Here is a 16317-nt window from a genome sequence, read left to right as displayed (position 1 = left end):
GGTCAACAACACAAACCGCCCCAGAGGCCAGATGCCCCCCGAAACCCCCCCCAGAGGAAAGATGCCCCCCCACAAAACCCCCCCAGAGGACAGATGCCCCCCCACAAAACCCCCCCAGAGGACAGACGCCCCCCCCACAAAACCCCCCCAGAGGACAGATGCCCCCCCACAAAACCCCCCCAGAGGACAGACGCCCCCCCACGAAACCCCCCCAGAGGACAGATGCCCCCCCACAAAACCCCCCCAGAGGACAGACGCCCCCCCCATGAAACCCCCCCAGAGGTGGCTGAGCCTACCTAAGGACTGCAGCCGGTCACCACCAGGATGGAGGTCATCTTCCTCTGCAGCCTCTGGTCTCACTCAGGCTTCAGTCCTGGAACAGGAAGCAGCCTCGTGACGGCAGCTCGCTCTCACCTGCTCACCTGCACGCCGTGTCGCCCCCCCACCCCCACCCCCACTGAACTGGGACTCACCTCTCCCTGAGATCTGGACGGCGACGCCTTTCTCCAGCTCGGCGATCCCTCGCTGGTACCAGCCCACCGCCAGCTGCTTGTCACCTGACGACCCATCGGCCAATAGAACTCAGGGCTCGCTGTGACATCACTCACAGGTGAGCTCAAACTGAAGCCCGCTGACTCACATATGATGATGTCATCACGCTGTACATCCAATGATGGTGCGAGGGGGGCCGGGGGGTCTGAGGCCGCCGTCCCCTCATACATACAGGTCAGAATCAGAATCAATCGATCTGTGGCAGCTCTGCAGATCAGATCAGGACTATTGATCCTTCACGTGGTGATAAATAACAGGTTCAGAGAAGAGAGCCAGAGGACACATTCAGACACACAAACACCACATCATCAGCCACTCACCAGCTGATCAATAATCGATCAGCAGAGAGAGTCAGACCCCCTGTTGTCATCCAGGACTACTGGCTTGTTTCCTGGCTGCGAGCTAAGAAACTTCCATGCCCTCCTTCTCACACCAAACTCAATGCAAAAATGTCCTATTTTCATTTTGCTGATAATAAATACACATAACTGCCCTAACAAGCACTGAGTGTACTGATACAAAACCCTCCCACTCAGTTCTTCCACTCGGCATCCATCACACACATCAGGCAGCGTGGATTTTATTAAGTTTGCCAAAGACTCGGCTCATGTTCACTGAGCCAAACAACGTTAAAATGATCGATTTTCTAACGGAGTTCGTTGTTATACAACAGCAAGGACCCAAACGTGAGGCGGAGAAAAGCTACCGGGGAGCCGCTCCACAGCCGGCAGAGGAGCGACCGGAGCAGGGACAGCAGCGGGTAGGACACGAACCACAGCGCCCCCAGTTTCCCGGGACCGCCGGTCCCCCTCCGGCAGCTTCTTCCGCTGGAACTCATCCGCGTCCATGTCACAGCATCCCGGTCCGGTTCAGCCCGGAGAGCCGCTGCAGCTCCGCGCGCCTTCTTCCCTGTTTAGTAACAGAGCGACACCTGCTGCCCGGAGGGTGGAGAGACACCTGCAGGACACCTCCACCTCCTCCTCCTCCAGCAGGAGTATATAATAATAATAATAATAATAATAATAATAATAATAATAATAATAATAATAATAGTTATTATTATTGGGATTTCTCTATTATTATTATTATTATTATTATTAATTCATTATTATTATTAATTTATTATTATTGACATTATTATTATTATTATTATTATTATTATTATTATTATTATTGATAATAATAATAATAATAATTTTCGGGTTTGAGATGACCGGCGCACCACGTGATCCGGTGACGGTCTCGGTGATCACGTGGTGCGTCGGTCAGCTGACTTCCTCCTTCCGGGTTGTGTGTCGGTGTTTACTCAGACTCTCCTGCTTCCTCCAGGTAAACTCTCGGTCTTTCAGTCGGTTCGGACTCGTTCACAGACAAAGTGACAGAAGCTAAAATGAGCAGCGACACGAGCAGCTCGGTACCAGGGTCACCGGGGGTTTCTACCGAAGCCTCCGGGACCCCCCAGGGGCGGATTCAGTGTTTGGGGGGCCGCGGCTTAATCTACAGCAACAGATGTAGTAGAGCAGAGATCCTCTACAGCTACAGATGTGTCACTACAGGCTACAGTCCAGAGGGCTGAAGTGGTCTCCACTTCCTGTATCTGAGTGGGCGTGGCCTCCTGGAGGTGAAGGTGGTGTGGATGGAGGGAACCTGACTATCAATAATCAATAATCTCTGTGATCACCAGCTGACTCCGACCTGTTCAGTGTCTAACACCAGTCAGACTGGAGCTCAGTGCAGGTTGGAGTCAGCTGGCTGCTAACAGCTGTTAGCCTGTTAGCTTCCATGCTAACTAGCTTATTGAACCCCAAAGTTGGTGTTCGTCATGCTGACACTGGTGCTGCTGTACTGGTGCTGTACTGGTGCTGTACTGGTGGTGTACTGGTGTTGTACTGGTGGTGTACTGGTGTTGTACTGGTGTTGTACTGGTGGTGTACTGGTGCTGTACTGGTGTTGTACTGGTGCTGCTGTACTGGTGTTGTACTGGTGCTGTACTGGTGGTGTACTGGTGGTGAACTGGTGCTGTACTGGTGTTGTACTGGTGTTGTACTGGTGGTGTACTGGTGTTGTACTGGTGGTGTACTGGTGTTGTACTGGTGTTGTACTGGTGGTGTACTGGTGCTGTACTGGTGTTGTACTGGTGCTGCTGTACTGGTGCTGCTGTACTGGTGTTGTACTGGTGTTGTACTGGTGTTGTACTGGTGCTGCTGTACTGGTGTTGTACTGGTGCTGTACTGGTGGTGTACTGGTGCTGCTGTACTGGTGCTGTACTGGTGTTGTACTGGTGTTGTACTGGTGCTGCTGTACTGGTGTTGTACTGGTGCTGTACTGGTGGTGTACTGGTGGTGAACTGGTGCTGTACTGGTGTTGTACTGGTGCTGCTGTACTGGTGTTGTACTGGTGCTGTACTGGTGTTGTACTGGTGGTGTTGTACTGGTGTTGTACTGGTGCTGCTGTACTGGTGCTGTACTGGTGTTGTACTGGTGTTGTACTGGTGCTGCTGTACTGGTGTTGTACTGGTGTACTGGTGGTGTTGTACTGGTGGTGTTGTACTGGTGTTGTACTGGTGCTGCTGTACTGGTGGTGTTGTACTATTGTTGTACTGGTGTTGTACTGGTGTTGTACTGGTGCTGTTGTACTGGTGTTGTGCTGGTGTTGTACTGGTGGTGCTGTACTGGTGTTGTACTGGTGTTGTACTGGTGTTGTACTGGTGCTGTTGTACTGGTGTTGTGCTGGTGTTGTACTGGTGGTGCTGTACTGGTGTTGTACTGGTGTTGTACCAGTGTTGTACCGGTGTTGTACTGGTGTTGTACTGGTGTTGTACTGGTGGTGTTGTACTGGTGCTGTACTGGTGCTGTACTGGTGTTGTACTGGTGTTGTACTGGTGTTGTGCTGGTGTTGTGCTGGTGGTGCTGTGCTGGTGTTGTACTGGTGGTGCTGTGCTGGTGTTGTACTGGTGTTGTACTGGTGTTGTACTGGTGTTGTACTGGTGTTGTACTGGTGGTGTTGTACTGGTGCTGTACTGGTGCTGTACTGGTGTTGTACTGGTGTTGTACTGGTGTTGTGCTGGTGTTGTACTGGTGTTGTGCTGGTGTTGTACTGGTGTTGTACTGGTGTTGTACTGGTGTTGTACCAGTGTTGTACTGGTGTTGTACTGGATGAGCAGCAGAGATGAGCTCACGTCACTCCACACCAACAGTCTGTTAGTTTGTCACTAATGCTTTGCTAATCACACTCTGATACAGCTGAATATTATCAATGAGTTTGATAATATCTGACTGCAGCAGAAGTGAAGTGTGGAGTGAACAGCTGATCAGCTGGCTGTCACAGGATGCCCACACAGCTGAGCTTGTGTGTGTGTGTGTGTGTGTGTGTGTGTGTGTGTGTGGGGGGGGGGGGGTTGAACTTCTGCCTGTTCAAACCCTGTTGTTCTGTTTTACAGCGACTAGCGATCACGTTAAAGGACACATGTTTTTACAGTGTGTCATGTTCATCTCTGCTTTTTACAGCCCGCCAGTGATAAACATGAAATGATCCTTTCTCCTCTTTTATAAACCTTTGTTTCTCCATCTGATGCTAAGCTAGTTAATGTTAGCTTCTCTGTCTGGATGAGACCTGGTTATGGGTTAGTGTTCCTCCCATCATGCCTCTGGCCCAGCCGGCTGCTGATTGGCTTGTATCACTGCGGTGATGTCATTCAGCCAAAAACAGCTCCTGGAGAAGTTTTACAGAGATTAAACCTCAGTGGATTAAAAATATACCAGACGGAGAGAAAAGTGACCACATGACAGCTGGAGGCGTCATGTGGTCACTAGGTAACACTGGAGACGTCGTGTGGTCACTGGGTAACACTGGAGACGTCGTGTGGTCACTGGGTAACACTGGAGACGTCGTGTGGTCACTGGGTAACATTGGAGGCGTCGTGTGGTCACTGGGTAACATTGGAGGCGTCATGTGGTCACTGGGTAACACTGGAGACGTCATGTGGTCACTGGGTAACACTGGAGACGTCATGTGGTCACTGGGTAACATTGGAGGCGTCATGTGGTCACTGGGTAACACTGGAGACGTCATGTGGTCACTGGGTAACACTGGGCGGTGGGGGCGGTGACATCTGGGGACCTGGGGGGGCTGTTGTGGTCGAGTGTTGAGGCCTCACTAACAGCCACGGTGGTTATTTGCAGTGGGTGCTGTGTGGAGCGGCCATGAACGCCTCAGACAGCGACGAAGACTCCTACAACGAGAGGACGGCGTTGGTCCAGTCTGAGAATCCCGTGGTGCCGTCCTACCGCCCGGATCCTGACCTCAGCCCCCCCAGCGACGCGCCGTCCAGGAGGGTAAGATCTGTTCTTTTATTTATTACATCATAGACGACTCTGTTCCTGGTGTGTTTCTGGTGCTGAATGTCGCCCCCTGTTGGTCCAGCCCGGGGCGAGCAGGAGGGCGGGTCCGGCCGCTGGAGACAGTGGAGACGGTGGCGGCGGCTCAGATCAGGAGGTGGACGCAGACGATGAGGAGCTGACTCTGAAGTACGGAGCCAAGCACGTCATCATGCTGTTCATCCCCGTCACCCTCTGCATGGTGGTGGTGGTCGCCACCATCAAGTCGGTCAGCTTCTACACGGAGAAGACCGACCAGCAGCTGTAGGTCCACGCTCAGCGCCACCTGTAGCCGCCCGTACAGGTATGCTAACGACGAACGGCTAACAGTGATCTTTGTCCCCGCAGGATCTACACGCCGTTCACGGAGAACACTTCGTCTGTCGGCCGCCGGCTCCTCAACTCCGTCCTCAACACCATCATCATGATCAGCGTCATCGTGGTTATGACCATCTTCCTGGTCGTCCTCTACAAGTATCGCTGCTACAAGGTCAGCACTGCCGCCGCTACTCTGAACTCTACGTCTGAACGTTTGGCCAACATGTACTCCTTCACCGCTGCAGCATCTGAAATCCGCTCATTCATGTCGACTTGAAGTGTCTGTTTCCTGTTACACAACGTCACATGACGCCTGCCGCTCTAAAACACCGATTGGGCCGATTGATATCAATAAGGACCAATAGATTGTTTTCACATTGATGAAGGTTTTGTAACAAACGTTCTTAAACTGAAGCAGCTTTTGTCATTTAGCTGTGCTCATACTTCTGAACTGTGTTTTCACATCGAAGTCTAATCGAATTTAATTCACTGACCTCAATCAGGACGCGGTTAATGAAGATAATCCACCTCTCACGGTGAGCAGTTTCATGAGGGAACTCTTTTCTAACGACGCTCTGTAATCAGTGTTAAATGACCATGAGACATGAACCATCTGGCTGTTTAATGAAGGCAGGGACCATGAATGTAGCTCGTGCTCTAGTTTGGGAAAAGATCAACCTGCTGCAGAGAGTTTCTCTCCACTGATGAAACTCCTCCGACAGCGTCCGCAGTGATGAAACAGAAAGTACAAACACAAACCTTCACCAGTCCAAAACTACTAAAACATCTTTGGCTGATAGACGTTCTCCCAACAGTTCTTCCTCCACAGCGGTACACTGGTGTAGCTGTGTTTGGACCTCCTGCTGCCAGGGGGCGCTGTGCGATATGGATTTGATGTTTGTGTTTGTGTCGCTCAGTTCATCCACGGCTGGCTCATCCTGTCCTCCCTCATGCTGCTCTTCTGGTTCAGCTTCATGTACCTGGGGTGAGTCCTGCTCTCTGACTTTGTCTTATTTCACACAACTTTATTTACACTATTTAAGATAAACCCATGATCCTCTCTGTCCTCATCCTGGTGTCTGAGTGACTGGTAGGTAGTAAAAGTGTTGGAACTGGTCCAGTAGATCACCTCAGCCAGCAGCCACCAAACGGGCTGCAATGGCTGCAACGTGATCCTTTGGGACAACTGCACCTGATCACAGTAGGTCCACTAAAAGAGCTTGTTTGATCCACTGACAGGCTCAGAGTGTTATTCTAAGTGTGTGACAGCATCATGGAAAGGATCCCTACAGAGAGAGACCTGGAAGATCCTTTTGGTTTAACCACAAACAGCACACACACCAGACTACATTCACTAAAACAGGGATTTTAGAGAACAGGACACAGGAGCTGCTGCTCTGCTGCTGCCTCCATCAGTCAGAGTGTCTGTGTTACTGTGTGTTACACAAATCTTATGTCGGATGTGAACTAACTATTTAAAACAGCAAAGTAACACAAACACACTACCTGATGGAGGCAGCAGCAGAGCAGCAGCTCCTGAGTTTTGTGAGCTAAAATCCCTGTTTTAGTGAATGGAGTCTGGAAGGATCACGTTGCAGCCATTGCAGCCCGTTTGGTGTCTGCTGGCTGAGGTGATCTACTGGACCAGTTCCAACACTTTTACTACCTACCAGCCACTCACACACCAGGATGAGGACACAGAGGACCAGGGTTAAAAACACCAGAGTGCCCCTTTAACAGAATGTGGTAAGAGTTCAGGTGCATCATGGTCCTCTTCCTGTTTCCCAGCGAAGTGTTTAAGACGTACAACCTGGCGGTGGACTACCCGACGGTGGGGGTGATCATCTGGAACTTCGGGGCGGTGGGGATGATCTGTATCCACTGGAAAGGCCCCCTCCAGCTGCAGCAGGCCTACCTGATCCTCATCAGCGCCCTCATGGCCCTCGTCTTCATCAAATACCTGCCCGAGTGGTCGGCCTGGGTCATCCTGGGCGCCATCTCCGTCTACGGTGAGTGGGCGCTGAGGGCTGCAGGGTGCGCAGACCAGGTGAGGTCATACAGGGACTGGGTGAGCAGGTCATCACACCATCCAGTGTGGTGTCCGATAATCCCTCTGACCAAAGGGTTTCATTGTGAAAGTGAGGGTCACATGACAGATGGTGGTCTAGTGAACGATGCTAACGCTACCTGTGTAGACAGGCCGGGTAAAGTAGCGTTAGCACATCGTGTTCACCTGACACTTCAGGTGATTTTAAACTTCAACTGATTTTAGCCGCTTCAGCCTGTTTCTTTAAAGTGACAGAGTCTCTTCCTCAGCTCCTCACACAGAGGGCCACAGCTGAAACACACACGGAAAGTTTCTTCACCACAAACAGCCGTTATATGGCTCCCTTCAAACACACCAGACTACATTCAGAAAAGCAGTGATTTTAGCTCACAGAGCACAGGAGCTGCTGGTCTGCTGCTGCCTCCATCATTCAGTGTGTTTGTGTTGTTGTGTGTTACACACTTGTTGTGTTGGATCCAAACTGACCTTTAAAACTCCAAAGTCACACAGTAACACAAACAAACCTACTGATCATGGCAGCGGACAGACCTGTGACTCCCGTGTAAAATGACTTGTTTTGTCAATGGAGTCTGGTTTGTTTCATAAAAATAATTTGTGTATAAATATGTTGTTTCCGTCTTTAACTTGCTGGATGTTTTCATGAAAAAACCACGCTGACGGTTCAGCTGCCTCCTGCTGCATGTTTCAGGTGACACTTCTCTAAACTTTTTAAACTTCACAGGAAATGACTGCCGCTGGTTTACCTGTGAGGAGCCGGCGACGCTGGCCTCCGTTCGTCTTCCCATCATGCCTTGCTCATGCTGTTTGTGTCGTTGCAGACCTGGTGGCCGTCCTGTCCCCCAAAGGTCCTCTCAGGATGCTGGTGGAGACGGCTCAGGAGCGTAACGAGCCCATCTTCCCCGCCCTCATCTACTCCTGTGAGTCCACGCTGCTCCTAGCACAGCTCGAATCAACCAGACTGACAGCGGGGACGCTGTGATGTCACGTAACCACAACAGGCTGACTCCGCCCTCATAATGAAAATGTGTAGAAAGGGTTTAATCAGACGCAGCGGTGCTTTGAGCTACATGCTAACATCAAGCTAGCGCTGTCAGCTGACAGCCAATCAGAGCGCACACTCACACATGGCTTCCTCGGTCTGAGCTGGGGGGTCTGACCTGGGGGGTTTGAGCTGGGGGGTCTGAGCTGGGGGGTCTGACCTGGGGGGGTTTGAGCTGGGGGGTCTGACCTGGGGGGTTTGAGCTGGGGGGGTTTGTCTGTTCTTCAGGGGGAGGAGCCTTCCAGTCTGACCTCTAATCCAAGATGGCTGCTCTGCCTCAACAGTAGTTAAAGGTGCAGTAACGAGCTGTTTCCCAGCTCTTGTGTCTCATTTGTCTCGTTAACTCAGGTGTGACATCACAGCTCCGGCCTCCTGTTAGCATGCTAACATTAGCTAATTAGCACTGAACACAGTCTGAACCAAAGCGGTGGATCAGCAGAGAGATCGTCGTCTACAGAGCTGCTAAAACCAGACGATCTGATTATTGATGATTAATGATTCTTTTTATTTATTTGTTTATTGTGTGTGTGTGTGTGTGTGTGTGTGTGTGTGTGTGTGTGTGTGTGCGCGCTCAGCGGCCATGATGTGGACGGTGGGGATGGCGAGCCCGGTGGACGCTCAGCGTTCTGGACTCGAAACAGGTCCGGCATCATCTGCTCCATCACCTACAAGGAATCATGGGAAATGAAAGGGGGCGGAGCCTCGTTCTGAGGCCGCGGGTCATGTTGTCGTGTTTAATTATTATTAATGTCGTGATGATGAGCGTCATCAATAATCAGTCACCAGTTATACTTGAAGAGAAAATAACTTTAAACAAAAACACAAAACATTTTATTGATAAAGATAAAGATATTCATAACCTTATGAATATTTATCTATAAAACAATTTACTTCTTGGAGTTTGTCTTTAGGACAAATGAAAATATTCTAAATGTATATATATAGATAAATATCTATATACAGTATATATATTTAACAGGGTTACAGACCATCATTTATTCATTGAGTTACTGTCTGACACCAAACCCTGAAGCCGATCTCTGGTATCCAGGTGTGCTCTGGTATCCAGGTGTGCTCTGGTGTCCAGGTGTGCTCTGGTGTCCAGGTGTGCTCTGGTGTCCAGGTGTGCTCTGGTGTCCAGGTGTGCTCTGGTGTCCAGGTGTGCTCTGATATCCAGGTGTGCTCTGGTGTCCAGGTGTGCTCTGGTGTCCAGGTGTGCTCTGGTGTCCAGGTGTGCTCTGGTATCCAGGTGTGCTCTGGTATCCAGGTGTGCTCTGGTGTCCAGGTGTGCTCTGGTATCCAGGTGTGCTCTGGTGTCCAGGTGTGCTCTGGTGTCCAGGTGTGCTCTGGTGTCCAGGTGTGCTCTGGTGTCCAGGTGTGCTCTGATATCCAGGTGTGCTCTGGTGTCCAGGTGTGCTCTGGTGTCCAGGTGTGCTCTGATATCCAGGTGTGCTCTGGTGTCCAGGTGTGCTCTGGTATCCAGGTGTGCTCTGGTGTCCAGGTGTGCTCTGATATCCAGGTGTGCTCTGGTATCCAGGTGTGCTCTGATATCCAGGTGTGCTCTGGTATCCAGGTGTGCTCTGGTGTCCAGGTGTGCTCTGGTGTCCAGGTGTGCTCTGGTGTCCAGGTGTGCTCTGGTATCCAGGTGTGCTCAGTTTCCTGCTGCCATTTTGTTTTTCAGACGAGGAGGCGGAGCAGAGTGTCCGGGGGGCGGGGCCTGAGAGACGACCGTCGCGGCCATTTCTGGAAGACGAGCTGGAGGAGGACAGTGAGTTTGCACGTGTTTGATCTGCACCGGTGGAGTCTCGCCGTACGGAGCGTGGCGTGAGATTAAAGGTGCGTTCCGTGTGTCTGCAGGAGGCGTGAAGCTCGGCCTCGGGGACTTCATCTTCTACAGCGTCCTGGTGGGAAAGGCTGCAGCGACCGGCGGAGACTGGAACACCACCCTCGCCTGCTTCGTCGCCATCCTCATCGTAAGTCTTCTTCTGCTGCAGCAACACCTGAGAACCCCGGAACCTCCAGCCGCCGTCCCAAAGGTTCTGTCCACATTTACAGCAACTCACTGAAATACCTGTCCACCTGTCCCCTACCTGTCCCCTACCTGTCCTCCACCTGTCCCCCACCTGTCCCCTACCTGTCCTCCACCTGTCCCCTACCTGTCCTCCACCTGTCCTCCACCTGTCCTCCACCTGTCCCCTACCTGTCCTCCACCTGTCCTCCATCTGTCCCCTACCTGTCCCCCACCTGTCCCCTACCTGTCCTCCACCTGTCCTCCACCTGTCCCCTACCTGTCCTCCACCTGTCCCCTACCTGTCCTCCACCTGTCCTCCACCTGTCCCCTACCTGTCCCCTACCTGTCCTCCACCTGTCCCCCACCTGTCCCCCACCTGTCCCCTACCTGTCCCCTACCTGTCCCCTACCTGTCCTCCACCTGTCCTCCACCTGTCCCCTACCTGTCCCCTACCTGTCCCCTACCTGTCCCCTACCTGTCCTCCACCTGTCCTCCACCTGTCCCCCCTCAGGGCCTGTGCCTGACTCTGCTGCTGTTGGCCATCTTTAAGAAGGCTCTGCCGGCGCTGCCCATCTCCATCGCCTTCGGCCTCGTCTTCTACTTCTCCACAGACTTCCTGGTTCAGCCCTTCATGGACAACCTGGCTGCTCACCAGTTTTACATCTGACAGAAGCCCCGCCCCCTCGCCGGCCTCCTCCTCTTCCTCGCCATCTTCCTCGTCGTCCCTCTGGACCGCCGCCGCCCGTCGACGTAACGCACAAAGACCACGTCCCGCTCAGGTGGTTCACCGGTGCGGTAGCCGAGCCCCAGGAGGCCGGCGTGGGTGCCGGATGATGATTGGTCGGGCAGGTCACCTGACTGCCAGTTTAAAGGAAAGATCCGCCTTAAATCCTGTAGCTGGTCGACTTGGACGTGACGCTCGCTGTGATTTCTTTTAGTTATAGAAACCACAAACCGCTGCATGTGATTGGCCGACGCTCCTGTCAATCAAAGCTAACACAGATTTAAGGTGGACTGAGGCAGATAGAACACTTTCATATTGTCATTCTAAAAATCAGTTTGGCGTTTTACAGTTTTTAAGGTGGATTTTTCAGAAAAAGAATCAGCAGCTGTTTGGATACTGAACTTGTGGTTTGTAGTTATTTTTTCAGTGAAAACAACGAGACGCTTCTTCTGTGTGATTAAACATGTTTGGTTTCAGACCGACGGTCGAATAAAACGTGAATCCATCACTTGTGGGTTTGTGGGAAACATAACGAGCAGCAGGTTAACGAGAGGAGTTAAAGGGTCATTTCACCCAGATCACAGTTTGAGCTCAGCGGACACTGAGCTGTGATCTGTGGTTGTTACCATGTTGTTCATTGGTGAAGTGGGTGAACTGGCCCTTTAACAGGCTGTGCCCGTGACAAGGTGGGATTCGGCCTTCAGGATGAACGGAGAGTGATGAGGAGTCCCAACGAGTCCCAACAAGTCCCAACGAGTCCCAACGAGTCATGTCAGGTCTTTTTTTGACTGATGATTCTACTTTTCTGACATTAGTTCTTGTGATGAGCACAGCTGATTCTTTCCGTTTCAAACTGTCGGCTTCATGTTTTCTGGTGAATTAAAGGTCTGAAATGTTTTTAGTTTGGATGAACTTTGAGTTCAGTGTTAAAATCTATGAACTCATTAACACCTCAATTTAAAGCAGAACTTTATTCTCATTATTTCGACACGTCAAATCAAATAGTGACCAAACTGTTAGAAACACCAGCCGCGGCCTGACGGGGGGTCGGTGAGGCCGAGGGGGCCTTTATATATATTTTATAGAAGGTGATTCAGGTGTCGTCTTTGGTTTTGTAACCTTGTTGAGGAGATTTAATTCTCGTTGTCTCGTGCAATAAAGACGTCAAACTGTAATAAAAGTGATTCTATTGAACTTCTCTGTCTGAGCCTCTTTTAGCTGCAGCAGGAGTCCAGTCTCTAACGTCCCCTCAGACCGCCGGCAGCACCGCCGGCTCCTCCGTGGACTCTTATGCCGTGGTGTCGTTGGTCTTGGAGGATTTTTTCCAAAAGCCCAGAAAAGTCTGGATGACGTCACTGCTGTGGTACAAACCAATCGGCAGCCAGCTGGGCCAGAGGCATGATGGGACACTGCGGCTTCAGCGGGTCACGTGACCCTGAAGCCTTCTGAGAATAAACACGGTTTCTTTATGTTTCGGGACGAGAGCTGCTGTTCTGCTGCTCCGGTCGCTCCGTGTCTTTGTCTCATTTGGGGACTTTGGCATTTTAAACGGTTGTTTTGGATCCAAACTAAAGTGGTGGAAGCATTTTAAATACAGTGTTTACTTGAACTGATCTTATGAGGCTAAAGTCGGTGAACATTTTCCTGGCCGCTAAAAGCTGAATCCTCCTGTTGAGTCCCTACAGAATCTGGATGAACCCATCGTCCCTAAACTTGCTAATTTTTGAATGGAGTTTGGTGAAGTTGGACCTGCAGAAATAAAAGAGCCACTCCTCTGTCACACCAACATGTTTATTCTGGATTTAAAAAAGCAAAAACAAAAAAGAACAATTAACAAACACAAACTGAAACAAGTTTCTACTGAAGGAAAGACTTCAGAGTTTAATTCCTCTCTTCAAACTGGGATTTGTTCTTCAGCAGGAACGCAGCCAGATACTCAACGGGGTTCGGAGGTCTGCAGAGAAACATCAACGGTTTAGGAGGCAGAAACATGACCGGCTTTATTCATCTACAACACACACCGATCAGGTCCACTAGAAGAGCTTGTTTGATCCACTGACAGGCTCAGAGTGTTATTCTAAGTGTGTGACAGCATCATGGAAAGGATCCCTACAGAGAGAGACCTGGAAGATCCTTTTGGTTTAACCACAAACAGCACACACACCAGACTACATTTATAAAACAGGGATTTTAGAGCTGCTGCCTCCATCAGTCAGAGTGTTATTTTGTGCTACACAAATCAAAGTTGTGTTGATCTGAACAAACCCGTTAAAACACCAAAGTCTCACAATAACACAGACACCTGATGGAGGCAGCGGCAGAGCAGCAGCTGGTCAGCCCTCAGTCCTGCCTGGAGGTGTTACAGCCAGGCTCTACAGTACGCAGCCTGACAGACCAGACCCAGGGCTCCAGACCCACTCCCCTGAAATCCCACAGTTTGCTCCTTTAATGAAAGCTGGTTAACATTCAGATGATGTAACGGCACGCCGTGCGGTACTCGTGGCGATCCTACCGGTCTTTGGCGAGCACCGACAGGCCCTGCAGCAGGATGGGGACCACCGTCTGGTCCAGGTACGCTCTGGTCGGCAGCGCCTGCAGGTCCACCTTCTGCTTCGACATCTTCTCTGCACTCGTCTTCTCATTCTCCACCGTCCTCTGAGGAGCAAAGCATGCTGGGAGTCTGCCTCTACCTTCCCATAACAGTGTGTGTGTGTGTGTGTGTGTGTGTGTGTGTGAGTGTGTTACCTGGAGATTTTCCGTCAGGCCGTACTCTGCATGAGGGTTTTCAGACACCTGCAGGAGGATGTACGTGAATCATCATCATCACAATCTATTGCTCCATTATCTACTTCCCTGTCGACTGACTGAGCGAGCTAGGCTAACAGTTTCCCCCTGCTTCCAGTCTTTGTGCTAAGCTAGGCTAACAGTTTCCCCCTGCTTCCAGTCTTTGTGCTAAGCTAGGCTAACAGTTTCCCCCTGCTTCCAGTCTTTGTGCTAAGCTAGGCTAGTAGTGTCCTGGGCTGTGTGTAGTGGTGTGTATCAGTGTGGTACTCACAGGAGTGTGTCCCTCCATGCTCTGGTCTCCATCTGTGTGATCTGAAGGACAGGAAGTCATAAAGATAAAGATGATGATGATGATGTGATCAATATTCACAGTAATACGAACTTTCAGGATGTATCACAGTTTTATTATTCTTCCAGTATATTGTGACTGGCTCATAACAGGACCCAGTTTGTCTGCTGCAGTGATGATGTTGATGATGATGATGATGATGAGGATGAGGACACTGAGCCTGTCTCTGGAATCAGGACTCTCGGGCTTTACAAGGAAGACCTGCTGTTTCTAAGGTGTCTTTGCACCCCGGCTGTCCTGTGTCTGACCCACATGAGGCCGTTTCCACAGACGGGTCCTGCCGGAGTGGCCCTGACCCCCTGACCCCCTGACCCCCCCCCCCCCCCCCCCCCCTCAGCTGGAGACACTGGAAACTCAGGAGGCACTAAAATAGCTGTTTTTTAACACAAGTCTGGTGTAAAGAGGCAGAACCCAGGCTGAACAGAAACATTAGAGCTGCTGTAAGAAAGAGACTAAAGAATAAAGACTAAAGACTAAAGATAAAGAATAAAGAATAAAGATAAAGACTAAAGACTAAAGACTAAAGATAAAGAATAAAGATAAAGACTAAAGCGGCTAAAAGGTGACAGAAGTTCATTTCTTCAGTCTGCCTGAGGACGTGAACTAAACTAGCTCCCCTGCTGGACTTCTCTACGTTAACGTTCCGTGTTTCCAGTGGAAAAAACAAACTACACCGTTTGTTCGTTATTAAATCTTTATTAAATCAACTGATGTCACCGCGCTGCTTTGTAAACGGCGGTAAGTTAGCTTAGCAGTTAGCTTAGCGCTCACTACCCGCTCAATAAGCTTCGTTGGCGGCGAACGTGGACATCTGTAGTTTAAAGTGCGCCAGCAAACCACCAGCTCTCACCGGAAACACACAAAAGCACCAAGAAAGAGTGAAAATATGATAAATGGTCAACAATGAACTCACCGTCCGCCATGTTTGTTGTGGATATTTACGCAAACTTTCCGTCGTACCTCGATTCTGTTCTGAGGTTACGTACTGGTTACGTAGAAAAGACGTACTTCCGGTTTGTGGGCGCACGCATCCTCCAAAATAAAAGCACGGGCCGAGATTCAACTGTAGATTGTTCGTTCTTCTGTTTTTACGCGTCACCCGTCGTCAATGTTTGTTGTCAAAGCAACAATCAAACCCACCAGGTGCAGTGATCCGTTCACTTCTTTTACTTCTAATGAACAAAAAGTCTGTAAAGCACACAGGAGTGGATCATGAACAGAAATGTCCCATTTTACTAGAAGATGTCACATTTTTTGCATTAGGGGGGAATCGGCCTTCCAATTTAACAAGACAGCGTGAACAGTGGAGCAGTGTGTCCCAGTCCTGCCCTGCATGTTTCACATATTTCACATGTTTGTCTGCTCCAGCACCCGATTCACATGATCAGCTCTGCAGCAGGTGTGGAGAGAAACCTGTGAAACCTGCAGGGCAGGTTTGTGAAAACCTGCAGGAGAGACAGCAGAGTGACCTGCAGACTCTCACATGAAGCCCTGAGTGCTGCAGTAACAGCCTGTTTAAGTTTATTACACATCTTAACTGATTCCTTTAAATGATCGTCACCATTAAATAAAACCAGTGTTCCCATTGTTAACTTGTATTTATTCACCCTCCCAGCTATGGTCTTCAGCCCCCACAGACTGACCCCCACCTGGTCCCTGGACGGACATCAGAGCCAGGTTAGCATCTCCTCTCCATAGTCAGCATCATGAAGCTAATCGCTAATGTTGAGGTTGGCGCCACACACTTAGCATCTAATAAGAAAACACCTGGAAGTGCCAGCCAATCAGAGGCAGAGTAGCGTGGGGGTGGGGCAGACAGGCAGAGAGAGAGAGAGGCAAAGTCTCCCCCCTCCCTGCGGGAAAAATATCTGTCCAGTCATCAACTGTGAGAAGAATTAAGTTTTGATTCTGTGTGAATGGTTCCCTGAACCTGTCACGTGATGTTTGTCAGTTTAAAGATGTTAAAGTCAGTAAAGTCTCAGTTTGTGGTGAAGACGGTGAAGAACCACACCTGGAAGTTGTTGTTAACCCGCCTGAGAAATGTGTTTTAGTTTGCCCTGATCTGGTGTATGAGAGCGCCTGGCCAGTGGAACTAC

The 16317-nt window shown here is 50.3% G+C and overlaps 3 protein-coding genes across 4 annotated transcripts; 1 reads left to right on the top strand and 2 right to left on the bottom strand.

Annotated features, from left to right (window-relative positions):
* Positions 1-1845: 1845 nt before the first annotated feature.
* On the top strand, positions 1846-12282 carry psen2 (presenilin 2). Of its 2 annotated transcripts, none has more exons than XM_070828375.1 (11): positions 1846-1881; positions 4734-4886; positions 4975-5192; positions 5277-5418; positions 6164-6231; positions 7035-7255; positions 8133-8231; positions 8929-8994; positions 10035-10121; positions 10211-10326; positions 10876-12282. In XM_070828375.1, the coding sequence occupies exons 2-11, from the start codon at positions 4755-4757 to the stop codon at positions 11029-11031; spliced, it is 1305 nt and encodes a 434-aa protein (XP_070684476.1). In that variant the 5' UTR covers positions 1846-1881; positions 4734-4754; the 3' UTR covers positions 11032-12282. The 2 variants fall into 2 exon arrangements, with proteins under 2 accessions (XP_070684476.1, XP_070684477.1); XM_070828376.1 differs by lacking the exon at positions 1846-1881 and adding an exon at positions 2166-2173.
* On the bottom strand, positions 2342-4191 carry LOC139198833 (sialidase-like). Its single transcript, XM_070827791.1, has 2 exons — positions 4165-4191; positions 2342-3703 (listed from the first exon to the last, which is right to left on the bottom strand). Exons 1-2 carry the CDS (start codon positions 4189-4191, stop codon positions 2342-2344), a joined length of 1389 nt encoding a protein of 462 aa, XP_070683892.1.
* A 579-nt stretch (positions 12283-12861) lies between the features above and the next one.
* Positions 12862-15209, bottom strand: dpy30 (dpy-30 histone methyltransferase complex regulatory subunit). Its single transcript, XM_070828158.1, has 5 exons — positions 15135-15209; positions 14144-14184; positions 13834-13881; positions 13601-13743; positions 12862-13042 (listed from the first exon to the last, which is right to left on the bottom strand). The coding sequence occupies exons 1-5, from the start codon at positions 15142-15144 to the stop codon at positions 12970-12972; spliced, it is 315 nt and encodes a 104-aa protein (XP_070684259.1). The 5' UTR covers positions 15145-15209; the 3' UTR covers positions 12862-12969.
* Positions 15210-16317: the final 1108 nt, after the last annotated feature.

Source organism: Pempheris klunzingeri, chromosome 3 (assembly GCF_042242105.1).
Source record: "Pempheris klunzingeri isolate RE-2024b chromosome 3, fPemKlu1.hap1, whole genome shotgun sequence".
Taxonomy (NCBI): domain Eukaryota; kingdom Metazoa; phylum Chordata; class Actinopteri; order Acropomatiformes; family Pempheridae; genus Pempheris; species Pempheris klunzingeri.
This window is presented reverse-complemented; position numbering and strand designations above follow the sequence as displayed.

Excerpts from the sequence above, each read along its gene's own strand:
- psen2 (XM_070828375.1), top strand. The coding sequence starts at position 4,755 with ATGAACGCCTCAGACAGCGACGAAGACTCCTACAACGAGAGGACGGCG. Across the intron at positions 4,887-4,974 it reads GCGACGCGCCGTCCAGGAGG|CCCGGGGCGAGCAGGAGGGC; the intron begins GTAAGATCTGTT and ends CTGTTGGTCCAG. Across the intron at positions 10,122-10,210 it reads AGACGAGCTGGAGGAGGACA|GAGGCGTGAAGCTCGGCCTC; the intron begins GTGAGTTTGCAC and ends GTGTGTCTGCAG.
- dpy30 (XM_070828158.1), bottom strand. Across the intron at positions 13,744-13,833 it reads GCCTGACGGAAAATCTCCAG|AGGACGGTGGAGAATGAGAA; the intron begins GTAACACACTCA and ends TTTGCTCCTCAG. Across the intron at positions 13,043-13,600 it reads TCGGTGCTCGCCAAAGACCG|ACCTCCGAACCCCGTTGAGT; the intron begins GTAGGATCGCCA and ends GTTTCTCTGCAG.
- LOC139198833 (XM_070827791.1), bottom strand. The coding sequence starts at position 4,191 with ATGGGAGGAACACTAACCCATAACCAG. Across the intron at positions 3,704-4,164 it reads GAACACTAACCCATAACCAG|TACAACACCAGTACAACACT; the intron begins GTCTCATCCAGA and ends CTGCTCATCCAG.